The 15,521-nt window shown below is 33.0% G+C and overlaps 2 protein-coding genes across 3 annotated transcripts in view; both read right to left on the bottom strand.

Annotated features, from left to right (window-relative positions):
- LOC140449489 (sphingomyelin phosphodiesterase-like) overlaps positions 1–15,521 on the bottom strand; it is an 81,938-nt gene that overhangs the window by 6,956 nt on the left and 59,461 nt on the right. For both annotated transcript variants that reach the window (XM_072542676.1, XM_072542677.1), the window contains 5 exons: positions 13,418–13,651; positions 13,192–13,361; positions 6,740–6,940; positions 5,384–5,554; positions 3,018–3,192 (listed from right to left, as the gene is read on the bottom strand). In XM_072542676.1, coding sequence (XP_072398777.1) covers positions 3,018–3,192; positions 5,384–5,554; positions 6,740–6,940; positions 13,192–13,361; positions 13,418–13,651 — 951 coding nt within the window. The remainder of the gene's footprint in view (positions 1–3,017; positions 3,193–5,383; positions 5,555–6,739; positions 6,941–13,191; positions 13,362–13,417; positions 13,652–15,521) is intronic.
- Positions 7,266–10,049, bottom strand: LOC140449491 (uncharacterized). Its single transcript, XM_072542678.1, has 2 exons — positions 9,743–10,049; positions 7,266–9,250 (listed from the first exon to the last, which is right to left on the bottom strand). Exon 2 carries the CDS (start codon positions 8,563–8,565, stop codon positions 7,378–7,380), a length of 1,188 nt encoding a protein of 395 aa, XP_072398779.1. The 5' UTR covers positions 8,566–9,250; positions 9,743–10,049; the 3' UTR covers positions 7,266–7,377.

Genomic DNA, 15,521 nt, shown 5'->3' with positions numbered 1-15,521 from the left:
ATTGGTGTCTTTGAAAATACTAAAGTTTTAGTTTTGGAAACGTTTAGATGTAAACCGAGCATTTCGCTGTGGTGAACTACCGCATTTATTATATTTTGTAGTTCTTGTGCGTTGCTTGCTATTAAGACGGTATCATCAGCATATCTGATGTTGTCTATGCTGATTCCGTTAATCTTAATTCCGCCTTGGACCTCGTCTAATGCTTCTCTGAATATAGACTCCGAATACAAATTAAAGAGTAGCGGTGATAAGACGCAACCCTGTCTCACTCCTCGTCGGATTTGTATGTCTTCGGATGTTGTGTGCTCTATTTCAATTGTTGCCGTTTGGTGCCAGTATAGTTCTGAGATAATTCGCAAGTCTTGTTCGTCAACTCCAGTTGTTCTCAGAATTTCGATCATCTTTTGATGGTTAACGCAGTCAAATGCTTTTCGATAGTCAATAAAACATGCATATACATCCACATTCATGTCTCTGCATCGTTGCGTTAACACATTTAAAGCAAAAAGAGCCTCTCGTGTTCCCAATCCATTTCGGAATCCGGATTGAGTGTCACTCATCTGGAACTCGCACTTCTTGTAAATTCGTGTATGGATAATTATGAGAAAAGTTTTAAGGAAATGAGACATCAAGCTTAATATTCGATAATCATTGCATTGTGAGGAATTCGATTTTTTTGGTAATGCTACGAATGTTGATTTTAGCCAGTCTGTTGGTATTTTACCTGTGTCATATATCTTATTGAATAGTGCTGTTATTAAATCTAGGCTTTTACTTTCGTTATCTGCAATTAGTTTAAGTATTTCGACATTGATATTGTCTGGACCGGTGGCTTTTCCATCTTTCTGAGATTTTACTGCATGAATCACTTCTTCTTTGGTTATTTCTGGGCCTTTTTCATTTATTCGATTATCTGTGGATGGTGGACAACAAGGTCTATTGTCGTCAAAAAGAGTTTGTATGTATTCTTTCCATCTCTCTAGTTTGTCTTCTGTACCCATAATTATTTCGTTATTATCATTTTTTAATATTGTTGCTCGTCTCTTTTTGTGTCTACCTGTCATTTCTTTTACTTTTTTATGAATATTAAAGGTGTCGTATTTTTCCTGAAGTTGTTCGATTTCTAGGCATTTTGTTGACATCCAGTTTTCTTTCGCCTCCCTGCACTTTTTTCTAATGATTTTGTTGATTCGCTTGTATCCTATTGGGCTTGTTTTATGTTTTCGTCTTACGTCCATGAGGTCCATGATCTCTTGCGTTATCCATTCTTGTTTTTTGTGGTGTTTTATGAACCCGATGTCTTCTTCTTGTATCTTTGTTATTTTTGTTTTTAGAGCAGTCCATGTTACTTCAATGTCTGTCTGTACCAAGTTTTCGATCGTTTTTATTTCTTCCTTAAGCTTGATACTTATTTCTTTTTTCTGTTCAGGGTTGTTCAGTTGTGAGATGTCTATTTTTCTTGTCACTGTTTGTCATCTTTATACTGCCACTGTTTTTTGTGACTATGCCAAAGCTTTTGATTGTGAAAATCACGACATTTTGATAAAAAACAAAATTTCTACGGAATTCGAGGTATTTTTTTGAATTGGTTCCAAATCTTACTTAAGGACTATGAAACAACTAGTAAGAGCAAATGATACTGACTCTAGTCATAAAAGCATTGTATGTGGAGTACCACAAGGTTCAGTACTGAGTCCTCTACTTTTCCTTATCTTTATAAATGGCATCACTAACTTAAAAATCGATAGAAAAATTTTTCTTTTTGCTGATGATACCAGTATTACCTGGAGGAATCCTAATATTGCAACTCTTCATGCAATTATAACTTCTGATCTACTAAAAATAAAAAAATGGCCCGACTGTAATTTCCTCTCTTTTAATGTGGATAAGACAGTAGCATTATCCTATAAAGGAGCTCCTCAACCCTTGCTTCTTAATAATAGCCAGATCAGTATCATTGATACTGTACAATTTCTTGGTATTTTTATAGACAGCAACTTTAAATGATCCCTTCACGTCGATTTGTTAAGTAAGAAGCTAGATTTAGCCTGCTATGCAATAAGATCTGTTTCGAAGAAAATCAATTTAGCATCTTCCAAAATAACATACTCTTCTTTGTTCGAGTCTCATCTTCGATATAGCCTTCCTTTTTGGGGTTCTGGTGCAGCTGCCCAATCTGATTTTAGTTTTAAATTACAAAAAAGAGCAATACGGTATCTTTTTGGCCTCAGTAGAATAACACATTGCAGAAGCTACTTAAAAAATCACGGGATTTTAACTCTTCTCTCTCTATATATTCTAGAAACTGTTACTTAACTTCATTCGTAAACACCTACACGCTTTTTTAGCAAGACCTAATCATGACTACTCCATCAGAAATTCAAGCGTTGATGTGTATTTACCAATCCCATCCACTTAGTTAGTAAAGAAATGTATATTATATTCAGAAAAAAAAAATTATACATCCATCTCCCTTTGCAACTTAAATCTACAACTTCTTTCCCTAAGTTCCGTAAATTCACAAAAGTTTATCTATCTGAAAGACCATATTGTTCAGTGGAAGAGTTTCTTAACGAATAACTAAAAAATTACAGTACGTTAAGGTACAAGCAACAAAGTATTTTTTATATTTATTTGGGTATCACATGCAGCTGCTTATTCGTAAACTAGTTCGTAGTAAACTAGGTTTTTGTTATGCAATTTACAATTTAGTGAAATTTTGCAATGGATTATATATATTATGTATTTTATTATGTTTTATTTTGTGATATTGACGATTTATGTAATTTTAGTAAATTTTAATTGTTATTGTTATTTTTTTGACTTTTTGTAAGCTTTGTCCATAAAATTGTACAATTTTGAGTGACAATAAAGCATATTTCTATTCTATTCTATATAGACCTATTAGCTTACTGCCGATGATATCAAAGGTTAAAACCAATTCTTGCAGAAAGCCAGCTAATCATCAACATTCATGCCAACCTACCAATACGTTTAGAAAATTAAAATAAACTTACCATGGTGACCGGATCAACGTGCAATATTTTGTAATTTGGATTGTATTTTACGAACGGTGTTAAACTTGCTCCATTGAAAGCCATGTTAATAGGTTTCTTATTCGCGTCATAGAAAATTTTTAATTCGTCAGTATGGGTATGGCCAACAAACTGCCCTTTTATAATGTGAGCGTATCTATAAAAATAATCCAAGTAAAAACCTATGATCATCAAAAACTTAATCTAAAAAAATTAATCGGCCATCTTCGTTGCAGAAGTTGGTAATCATTATTGCTACAGTAAATATTACAGCAAGTAAAGAGATATTGATCCGACCAGGTATCTTGGTTTGAAGTGTCTTTGAGTTTTATCTCAATAACTTAAACTTTCATGTTTTCTGCAATGGATTTAGTGTATCTTTTCAATTATTAACAATTTTAGGCAAAAAATGCAGCCTTTCTAGTTATCTTCATATAAATAAAATAAAATAGTAAAAAGTAATGCATTTTAAACGAAACTATTTCAGTTAACTATCTGAAAAACACGTTTAAAGCTTTAGAATGGGTATTAATGAATATTTATTTATTAATTTATTATGTAGAATACTATCAAAAAACTAAAAATTTTAAATTTTTGTTTTTCTTAAAACATTGATATAATGTGGAGAGTTGGGTCTTGTAGTGTCAAAAATATTTCGAAAATTTTGATTTAAAATTTGTATAAAATTGGTTAAATATGTAAATTTTTTTCGTAACCAACTTTTTTTGTGCAATAAGTCAGAAAAAAATGATTCTACGGGTATTATAAGCAAGAGGAAGAGTTATTCTGTATTCCCCGTACCAAGTAGCAGTAGTTAGCAGAAATCTTCTCAAATAATATTTGTGAAAGATGTTTTGTGTCTGTGGAACGAGCCCCAAGGATTGGTAGCAGTGGACAACGAAAGTACATCCAGTAATAAACAAATAGGTGTATAGTACATATATTTGGTACAAGTCGACTAAGTGAAAATTTTTTCGACTAGAAAGAAATTGGGTTCCTGTGAGATAGGAGTTTGGTCCAGGAGCTTTTGGAGAGACTGTTGCTGCGATAGTGTGTGCAAGAGACGTTGAAAAGCAGAGGAGATAGCAGGCGTGTGTAGAGCAATTGAGAGTACAAGCAAAAGGTGGCCAGATCACAGTCGTAAGAAGTCGCATAAAAATAGAACGGGGGGTTAGACACGGAGACCCAATGTCACCTAAACTTTTTAATACGGTGCTAGAATATGCTTTTAAGAATTTGGATTGGATGACAAAGGGAATAAAAATAGATGGAGAATATCTAAACAACTTACGGTTCGCCGATGATATACTTATAATAGCTGAAGATCTAGGTATGGCAAGAGAGATGGTACAGGAACTCGTTGTGGCTACAGAAAGTGTAGGTTTAAATATAAATATCTCGAAAACAAAAATCATGACCAATTTGGTACCCAACCAGAATATCAGTATTGGTGGGAAAGAAATAGAACTCGTAAATAGATATAAATACCTGGGACATGAAATTATGATTGGCAGGGATAACCAGACTCATGAAATGAAGAGAAGAATCGGCCTTGGGTGGGCAGCATTTGGAAAACTGAGAGAAACTTTTAAAAGTGAGCTGCTCACATGCCTAAAGAGAAAGGTATTTGATCAGTGCGTCCTCCCAGTCTTGACGTACGGAGCAGAAACACTTACCTTAACAAAAGCAGCAGCTACCAAACTGAGAGTCACGCAGAGAAGAATGGAGTGGTCCATATTAGGAATAACTCTGCGAGACAGAATAACCAACGAAGACATCAGGAGAAGAACTGGAGTGACTGACATCATCGAGAAGATAGCCAGACTAAAATGGAGATGGGCAGGACACATAGCCAGAATGACAGATGGGCGATTGACAAAGAAATTATTGGAATGGAGGCCAAGGGAAGACAAGAGAAGCGTCGGTCGACCACCTACAAGATGGACTGACGATTTAAGAAGACTGAATAAAAACTGGATGAGAGCGGCGCAAGATAGACGGGGTTGGAAACATGAGGAGGAGGCCTATGTTCAGCAGTGGACTCTTGAGGCTGGATGATGAATATTTCTTGAACCAAAATTCTTTGTCTTGATTTAGTTTAAAAACGAAAACACAGAGAAGAGATCTTTTATTCGAATACAAGTCTAAACAATTATTGATAATTTGTATAGGAATTTTAATGAATTTGTAATTTTACTGACGCGGATTAGCGCATACGATATACAATTTTATTAATTGTAAAATTAACTTTAATATTTTTTTTTTATTCCGTTTTAATAAATTATATAATAGTTTAGTATGACAAAATTATTTGGTATACTATATTAAACGATTACATTGTATCCTACCTTCTAACAATTTCATTGTAGCTAATCTCCCATGGCTCTATACATTCTTGATTACCGACCGATACATGGCCAAGTATATGTACGAATTGTCCCTTCTTTTCTGATTCTTCTAATTCTCGGATTAGAAATTCTAGTTGCTCATTTAGATACTCCGTGTCCAATAATAACCACCTAAAACATACAAATGTATAGTATGTACGGCAGAGGAAGATTAAAAAAATGTTTTCAACATCCTATCTTTAAAACTTTTTATATTGCATCGATTGATTGCCTGAAGTTTGAAAGTTAAAAAAGGTACCATCACGTTAACTGTATTTTATGCTTTCCATAAGGTAGTAAAGTTGACTATTACCATCCCTGTTTTGACAGCAAGTGCAGATGGAACAAAATGACCCAGCTAGAAAAACGCTCCTTGATAGACCTATTGGTCAGAGAAGAAAAGGAAAACCTAGAACAGGGTTCCTTGATAACGTCGATGAAGACATGAGAAATATGAGAATACGTGCTTGGTGGAGGAAAGCGATGAATAGGGACGACTGGAGAGAAATTCTTGAGGAGGCTAGGACCCACGCAGAGTTGTAAAGCCAGAATGATGATGGTGAAACTGAGAGTCACACAAAGAATAATGAAGAGATCCATGTTAGGAATAACTCCGCGAGACAAAAATAAAAAGCGAAGAGATCAGGAGAAGAACCAAGGTGACTGACGTCATCGAAAGGATAGTTAGACTAAAATTGAGATGGGCACGTCACATAGCTTAAATGACAGATGGGTTATAAACAATGGGGTTATTGGAGTGGTGACCAAAGGAAGACAAGAGAAGCGTTGGTTGACTGTTTACAAGATAAGGGGGATGGAAACACGAGGAAGACACCCATAATTTAATTTAGTATAGTTCCTAGTATTATTATTATTATTATTGTTATGGATTGTGAAGATTCTGAGCTTGATATATTGAGTTTCAAAGACATCGTAGAAAAAGAAGGAAAATGTGGCGACATTAAATTTGCTACCAGAGAAATCCAAAGAACATTCATATCATCCATATTATCCATCATATCATCCAAGAATATGATACCTTTATAAAATGGCGGAACCACAATAATATTCACGTGTGTCAGAATCTTGTAGACTTTGAGATTGAAGGCGTTTTTTTCAAATCTACATGAGATGATATAATGTTAGTGAGCTGTACAAAGTTTACTTTAGATTTTAAGTAGCATATTGGTGATATTTTTGATAATATTTTATGGCTCCAGATGTCCTGAGCATATTGTACTGGCATTATTTTTATTTAAAACATTTAGAATATCTATAATGGAGTTATTTATAGGATTTGTCACCTTTTTTACTTACCAATTAAAATTATAGCATACATTATTGTTTAATCCAATAATCTTTAATTTAGCGTTAACTGAATAAGCGTAGTAACCTTGTCGTCGGACTGTCTTCAGTGCACTCTCGGGTAACCATGGACTCCACAGCTTCGCCATTAGATCATACAACCAGTTAGTAGAAAGGCCTTTTGCAATTATGTCTTCTTTATCGGGAGCATATCTATAAGTGAAATGTTGAGTACATTATGTATTCTGACTTTATTCATGACTATCAAGTAGACGCGAAGTGAAAACCAGAGGGTTTTAAGTCGTTGCCCTAGAGTTACACTGTTGTATGTGTAGTAAATCTAGTTTTGAGAAAAACGGAATACAAAATTTTGATGGTTGTAAATCTGGCCCTTGTAAAAATAAATATTTAAGATAAGTACAGACGTAAAATTTGGCTACAATGTGTCAAGGTTTTAAACAGGGCCATACTGAAAATTAGGGTTTTCTCCTGTAATGCTGGGCTGTAATGTTTATTACATACAACTTTGTATTTTCAAACACTTTTTAAAAAAACAAAATTTTAATTATATTTATTGCAAATAAATAAATTAAAGTTCCTCAAAAATATATTATAACATTATAACAATATAAACAAGTAATAATAAACAATTATTTTGGAAAGATAGTCATGTAATAATCTTTATCAACTTGAGGCATCCATCTAAACATACTTTTTATAGCTTGTAATTTTTGTTGCGGCATGGATTTATTTAGCGATAACCGAGATGGGGGTTGCATATTAATACTACCAGCTGCAGCTCTTGTAGGACGAGAATCACGAATAACAACTTCCTCCCAATTTTCATGTAAATAACTAATTTTATATTTTACCTCAAACACAGATTGTGTAAATTTCAAGGCAACAACCTGACTAAAGGGAATTGATTTGTAATTATATGTAGCAGCACATGTTTTATAATCTTTGAAATCATTGTTTTTTAATTGCAGTATTTTATACGGCTTTTTTGAATTTACTTTTAAGAGAATTCGTAATAGAGATACTGGCGAATAATACTCTGATCTTTTTAAAACCTGTTCTATACAACTGTGCACAGAATCTATTTCTTGGTTGCATGAATGGCCGGGCGTTGAAAATTTCATTATAATTGTATCTATGTTGGGATGATCTTGGATAAAAAGAGAAATTGCAACAGACATGATTGAATTCCTGTTCTGGGGGACGCAGCTATCGCTCCACAACAACAAAGAAGTTAAATTTGGATTATCCAAAAATACTGCTTCCAAAATTTTTATCAGAGCACTTGCCAGATCGTTACCAGTTCTTCCCATTAAACACTCGTGCCACAAAGAACAATATACCTGCTTTGTGCTTGATAGTATTGCTGTCAGGTTGTAAACGTTGAGTTTGCTTTTATAGTAGAAGTTGCTGACTTCAGCATGTGGACAACTTAACACATTTTGCAGATCAAAAACTAGAAATGTAGTCTGAGTCTCTCTATCCTTGTTTTTATTCTCACGGCACGTAATTTTATTTTGAATGTGCCTCTCAAACGCCGATTTCTTCTCTTCCGTTAAAGTATCATTTTGCGTCTGAACCTTCACCTCCTCACACAGATCACACCGATCTTTTTTAGGGACGTGAAAGTGTAAGTTATATTGATTAGAAAATGTACTGCGATAAAATGATTCCTTAACTGGTTGCTTACTGGAAGATATACAGACTTCAGTGTAGAGTTCATACATTTTTTTAATAGTAAGTGAGGAGTCTAAATACTGACGTTGTGAGTTTGCTCTACAGTAATGTGATTCTACATGTGGGAACGACTCGATATGCATCTTTACAAAATTAACGTCTTCTTCAGGGACCCTGAATTTTGTATGTTTACCTTGTGCCGGGACATGGGGTATATTAGATATATCTTTTTTCTCATGTGCGGTGTATATAGGTGTTTGACTTATGGCTAGGGTAGTTAGGTAAAAAGTCTTGCACACCTGAATTAGTTGACTACCGACTTGGAAATGATACGTAAATGTGTGTTTTCTTCTACTGTTTTCTTTGCTTTTGTTCTTTCTGTGACGCTCAACACTGTATATTTTGGTTGTGGTTAATATAAACCACCTCTTCCCAGATTCATTTAAAGTATAATAACGGTCAAAAAGGCTTTGTCTCTCACTTTCAGATATCACTTTTTGACAGTTATATAAACATCTATTTAGACAATCTTTCGTGGTTTTAATTCGTTTGGTTGGAACAATTTTATTCCTTACTGACAAGTACTCCTTTCCGGCTTCATGGGCTGCCTTTCTAATGTTGCACTTCCAGGAAGCTGGACGTCTTTGCCGTTTTCTTGTCAATGTTTTAGAGATTTATGATATTTTGTTGTCTTCAGTCTCAGCAGTAACGTGATCTACATTTTCATGCGCCTCATCACTCGACTCTTCACTTGAATTTGAAGGCTTGTATTCTTTATCTTTGTCAGAATCGTACTCATCCGAATCAAAAAATGGTGGTTGGGCATTTCTAAAAAGATAAAAGATATAATCAGAACTAAATTCGTAAATCATTACTGGGTTTATTCTTTGATATCATTTTCCTATTAGAAAATTATATCTATTAAAAGAAAATAGTTCTAGGCAATCATTAACATGGTGCTCATTTAGACGTTTTCTCTGAAAATTAGTTTATTTACAATTTAAATAGATAATTGATTTATTAAAAATATACCTTAAATCGGCCAGTGTGTCATTTTCATAGTCGATAGTATCCATCATTATTTTATAATAAATGGAATATGCAAAACATAAATACATAAATAACATAAATAATTGTTAGCACAAAGTAAAATAACCTCACTTTTTGAATACTCAAATATTATACAAAATGCAATGAAATGCATGCGTAGGTATATCACACAGCATTTATATTATGTTTATAGGGATACGTTAGAGAAGGTTTGTATAATTTCGTTTATAATTACTTTCTACAACACTTAGAGTTTTATAGAAAACTTACCTTAGTAAAACTATAAGCTCCAAAAACATAAATATTTTTAATATCACAAAGTTGTATGTGACCCATACACTTATGTTGCACAAATGCTGCGTGACACAAGAGTGTAAGTGACACATACAACTACGCAACTGCAAAAACACAGTTTCACTTCCATACACTCTTGTATTTCTGGTTGTCTACATCGCCATAGTTAAGATACATCTCTGTAACTTTAGAAAAATAAAGTTTAATGAACATACAACATTGTTACACTAATATCTCGGAAATGAAAAAATTGCGACATACAATAGTGTAACTCTAGGGTGACGAAGTGACAATTTTCTTAAAAATGAGCTATTTATATGACATAAAGTAATTACTATTTAATTGGGAATAAGCCACAAATAAGTTTATTGACGTTTCAATTTCCACTTCGAAAATCGTTCTCAAAATACAAACATTACTAAATTAAACAAATTTTGTTTTTTGTTACTTGATGAAAAATTCTTCTAATTTAATTTTATCTGACTCACTTATATTGACAATTCAGAAATATATTATTATATATTTCAAAGTAGACGTCTTTAAATATATTGTCAATATTGTTGAGTTGCGTTTCTGGGACGACTTTACTTGTAAGATAGTTCATTCGATTACATGAAATTAACTTTAACTTGAGAATATCCGCCAGAAAAAATCGTAGCATGTAATTCGTCTATAAAAAGACAAACACATGCCATGATGACAGTAAAAATCTCCTGTTAGTGATTTCATAGTAAATTATGAAGGAAAAACCAGAAAAATACCTCATAATACTATCCTGACATATATTTGGTCGTACATTTAGTATACTCTCAATAAATACCAAATTCTGATTTTAAATGTTTGTTATTTAAAAAACATATATGATGCATCCTCGATATGTTACTGACTTACTAATACTGGTATTTTCCTGTTAATAACTTCCTCTTTTAATATGGGTAACCAGATCCTACTACATTCTGCCGAGGAATTCGCGACACAATGGATCTCATTTAGCATAATTAGAGCCGCTTCTTTGATTTTTCTCTGTTTACCATCCGTTTCTTTTATGACTATACTTAAATCATTCCATTGAACCCTATGTTCAATATCCCATTCGTGTTTTCATATTTGAGATCTATCAAATTCTCTATTTGTTATATAAAATTGATGTTCACTTATTCTAACATTTAATGGCCTTGATGTTTCATCTAAATAAAACTGGTCGTATTCACAAGGTATTTTATAAATACAATTCTTTAACTCTTTTTCAAAACATACTAAAAATTAACATAAAAAACTACATTAGAACAATGAAGTTGTATCTTCAAGAGGCTTACCCTTGTGAGGATTGTATTGTAAAATTAGCAAAATTATTAACATATTGACAATATTAATTTGATTTTCTTTTTCTTTCTGTCAAAACTTATTACTACGGTTTCCATGTCTCTTCTATTTTTTATATTTATTTTAGGTTAGTTTGACAGAGGAAGTGTCTATGTTTATGAAAACATAGTTTCATAAACATTAAGTATCTTTGATATATTCCCTAGTAGTTACTCTTTCCATCTTATTTTGGGCTTTTGGATAATAATAGATCACCTAGTAAGAGCTTAGAACGCTTAGTGGAACTATGTTGGGACGTCGGCCAGTATAAAATCCAAGGAAGCGGTGGATAGACGAAGTAAGAACCGATGCTAAAGAGATAATGAGGGTGGATAACTGGAGGAGAGTAGCCAAGGAAAGGGGTGCTTGGAGGAGGATGCTGGGAGAGAACAGGGCCTGACGTGGGCTGTAGCGCCATAGGAGAGAGATTATATTATATGGAGAGTTATAGTATAGCACAGTAAACTGAATGATTTCTGTATTAAAAATGTCATAAATAAAATAAATTTTATTGTATGTAATAAATTATATATAAATATTATATTCATTTCATTTGTTTTTAACGGAACAAAATCAAATTTTCTTACGGTACATAAAATATATGTAATTACTATTTAAATGGGAATAAGCCACAATTAAAGGTTAAAGTAAGTTTATTGACGTCTCAATTTCCACTTCGGGAATCGTTCTCAAAATACAAATAGTAGTAAATTAAACAAATTTTGTTTCTTTGTTAATTTCTTTCTTAATAAAGAAACAAAATTTGTTTAATTTACTACAATTTGTATTTTGAGAACGATTCCCGAAGTGGAAATTGAGACGTCAATAAACTTACTTAACCTTTAATTGTGGCTTATTCCCATTTAAATAGTAATTACTTAAAAATGCCACAAGAAAATAGCTTCAGAACAATAATAAAATATATGAAATTACATAATTTACTTTATAAGTGATTGAAATTAAATTTTAAAAATTGTTTGATGCCCATTGATCATTGCTTAATTACTAACCTTTCTTCTTATATGGCTTTTATTTTATCCGTCAAGACACACATAATAATTTAATACTTATATCGGTCTTAGATTTAATTTTTAGGTAATTACTTATGTGTTTAAATAAATAATTAAAATCTTATTTTGGTACGCCTCTGCAAAGTTGTTAGAGGAAATATCCTTTCGTCGCTTTAAATGCGATGTTGCTGAAAAATCGCCTTCAATTAAATATAATAATTATTAACTGTTTTAGTATAGTTGGCAATCTACCTCCCAGGAAATTAACCAGAGGCAGCTTCCGAATTAAAAAAATCGAAAGATCTCCAAGAAGTAGAAGAAGAAGATTTGAAATTTAAATATCTGTTGGTGTGTATTGGTTTTCTATACACATGAGTCTCATATCCAGTATCGTTCTTAGAGATTAAAAGATCCAGGAAAGGTAGTGTGTTATTATATTCCTTTGCGATGGTAAATATTATTGTCTCTTCTTTATCGTCTATCATCTTCTTTATCGAAGATACTCTAGGAAGGGAAAGTACTTGGGCAAGATTTGATTAATAAGCTGTGCTCGATATCTGCCTTTCATTTGATCAAAGTTCATTTATTCGAGCATTCAACCTTATATCAAATTATATATTATTATTAGCATTGGGTTTATTCAGTTTATAAAACCCTTCAGTTTTTTTATTTATTTTACTACATTTTAAAAATTTTCACTTAATAAGTATTCTGATATTTTGGTAACACTGTGGGGTTCTGACGTCGTAAATCTTGAATGACGTGCACTCATTTTTATATAAAAAATTGTATATACACGTTGTTGAAGTAATTTATTTTACTCAAAATTTATTAAAAAAATAAATTTTTACGAAAACTTTGAATGAGTCGTAAAAATAAATGTCTAAAATTTATTTAAAAACAATAATTTTCTAATTTAAATAATGATATTCTGATTATATTTGCCTTTCTGTCAAAATTTACGAAATCTAACTTAAAACACTCTGGTTCTCATGTCGGGTAGTAGCATCTTGAAAACTGATTTAAAGAGCAAAAGTTACGTATTGTACTTACATATTCAGTGGAGTCGATTCGTGATTTCCAATTACAGGAAACACTGGAATTGTAAAAGTATCCTTTAACGCGTTATAGGCGAGGTTAATAAGCACTGTATTTGATTGCACTGATGTGTTCCAGACTGTATGGTCGATAATATCTCCAGTAAAATAAATGTAGTCCAAGTCCTTAACATAAAAACTATCAGGACAACTGTTATGACACGGATCTACTCTCTACTTACTTTGTGAGTATGTCTGATATGCTGTAGTGTATTGCCATATAGCCAAGGAGGAGCGTCGCAGTCGTATTCTCCCCAATATCCAGCGTTTTGTCCTTTTATTTTATTTCCCAACCCTTTCTTACAACATACCGGAAAGCCACATTTAACTACACCGTTTGGTTCATAATCTAGTGAAATGTGTGGGTCAGTTAAGTGAAGAATTTTTAAAGGTTTCTTATTTGGATGTCTAGTAATCTGAAAAAAGAAAATTGTACAGAATCTCTTCATTATTGTTAATATTTATATATTTATTTAATTATTTCACTGCTTTTTTGGTCACTGATCATCAATATATTTTTTATATCAATAATTAAAGAAGAATTCTTCTTCTATTCTTTAAAAGGTAAATTCATATCTTTTTTTATAAGTTTTTTTTTGTTAATTTTTTACCTTTTCCATTGCACAGTTCAATTTCTTAAGACATCTGTTATTTCCTTTTCGGCTTTCATGCCTTTTTGTTTGCCATTGCTCCATCTATTGTAATTTTACTAAGATTTTAGAATATATAATCCCAATATTTGTTTTCAGTGAAACTATCTATCCCATTTGTTTTATTTCAACGTTAAACAGCTCACTCAAACCTCTTATTCCTATTTAGAATTGAATAATTACTAAGATCCATTGCTCAATCAATCAGTCAATCAGTTTACAACGTTCTACGCCGTCTTCTGATTTCCAGTCTCCATTTATCTCGGTTGTTCCAAAGGTTTTCTTGAACTACCCTCTCCCTTAAGTCTTTATTGATTCCTTCTCTCCAACTTAATCTCGGTCTACTTTGCATTCTTTTTCCATTCGGTGTCCAGTTCAATATTTTCTTTGGTATTCTGTGTTCGTCAATTCTTTGGACGTGTCCATACCATTTTAGTTGATTTATTCTTATGTGTAGAAGTCCTTGTAGAAGTCCTTCTTCTACAAGGCTGTGCTACGTCCCCTACTCTGTTTAAAATATTCTTGAAAAAGACACTCAAACCATGGAGGAGAAAGTGCGAAGGAATGGGCATACCAGTAAGAGACGAATACCTATACACCTTAAGTTTTGCCGACGATCAAGTAGTCATCGCACAAGATGAAGAAGATCTCAGCTTTATGCTCAGAAAACTAGAAGAAGAATATAAAAACAACGGAATGGAAATAAACTTAGAGAAAACCGAATACCTAACAACAGAAAACAAGGATATGAGAAACCTAGAGATAGACGAGGTAAGACAAATAAATGGAACAGATAAATTGAAGTATTTAGGAAACATAATATCGAACCAGGGAACAACAAAGAAGATATAAACAACAGACTGAGACAAACAAGAAACTGTATAAGACAACTAAACTCAGTGTTGTGGGATAAGAACATTACGATAAAGACAAAAAAGAGAATATATAACACCCTGACAAGAAGTATCCTGACATATGGGTCCGAAAACTGGACAATAAACAAGAGAAATAGAGGTAGAATAAGAGCAGTAGAAATGGAGTTCCTGAGGAGAAGCTGTAGACTTACAAAAAGAGACAGAATTGAAAACGCAGAGATTAAGCGGAGAATGGGAGTGCAATCAGACATAATCGACTATATAGAGGAGAAGAGACTATCCTGGTACGGCCACGTCAGAAGAGCGGACAGAGGACGCTGGATAAACAAAATCACAGAATGGAGCCCGATTGGAAGAAGAAAGAGAGGAAGACCCCGAAGGTCATTCAGAGATGAAATCGACGAGGCTATGGAGAAAAGAACCCTGCGAGATGGAGACTGGAATGACAGGGAAAATTGGAGAAAACGGTTGAGTGAAGGAAGACAGTGAAAACTGTGGAAATCCTTAGTAGTAGTAGTATTCTTATGTCCTCTGCTATATTGTGCTTAGCACCCATAATTTCTAGTATTCTTTTGTTTCTTACTCTGTCTAATCTTGATTTTCCAGCCGCTCTTCTCCAGAAGTCCATTTCTAATGCATCTAATTTAAGTTTTTTCCTTTTTTTTTCAGTAAAGGCTGGCTAGCTGCTTATATAATTTGCTTGTATCGTACTTGACATACTCGTGCTACTTCTTTATCGTCAATCCTAATTGGGGAAGCTA

The sequence above is a fragment of the Diabrotica undecimpunctata genome, chromosome 9 (genome assembly GCF_040954645.1).
Source record: "Diabrotica undecimpunctata isolate CICGRU chromosome 9, icDiaUnde3, whole genome shotgun sequence".
Taxonomy (NCBI): Eukaryota; Metazoa; Arthropoda; class Insecta; order Coleoptera; family Chrysomelidae; genus Diabrotica; species Diabrotica undecimpunctata.
The sequence above is the reverse complement of the archived record's forward strand: the minus strand, read 5'-3'. Positions and strand labels throughout refer to the sequence as shown.

What these genes read in the sequence shown, in the direction of transcription:
- LOC140449491 (XM_072542678.1), bottom strand. Translation starts at nt 8,565, where the DNA reads ATGCATATCGAGTCGTTCCCACATGTAGAATCACATTACTGTAGAGCA.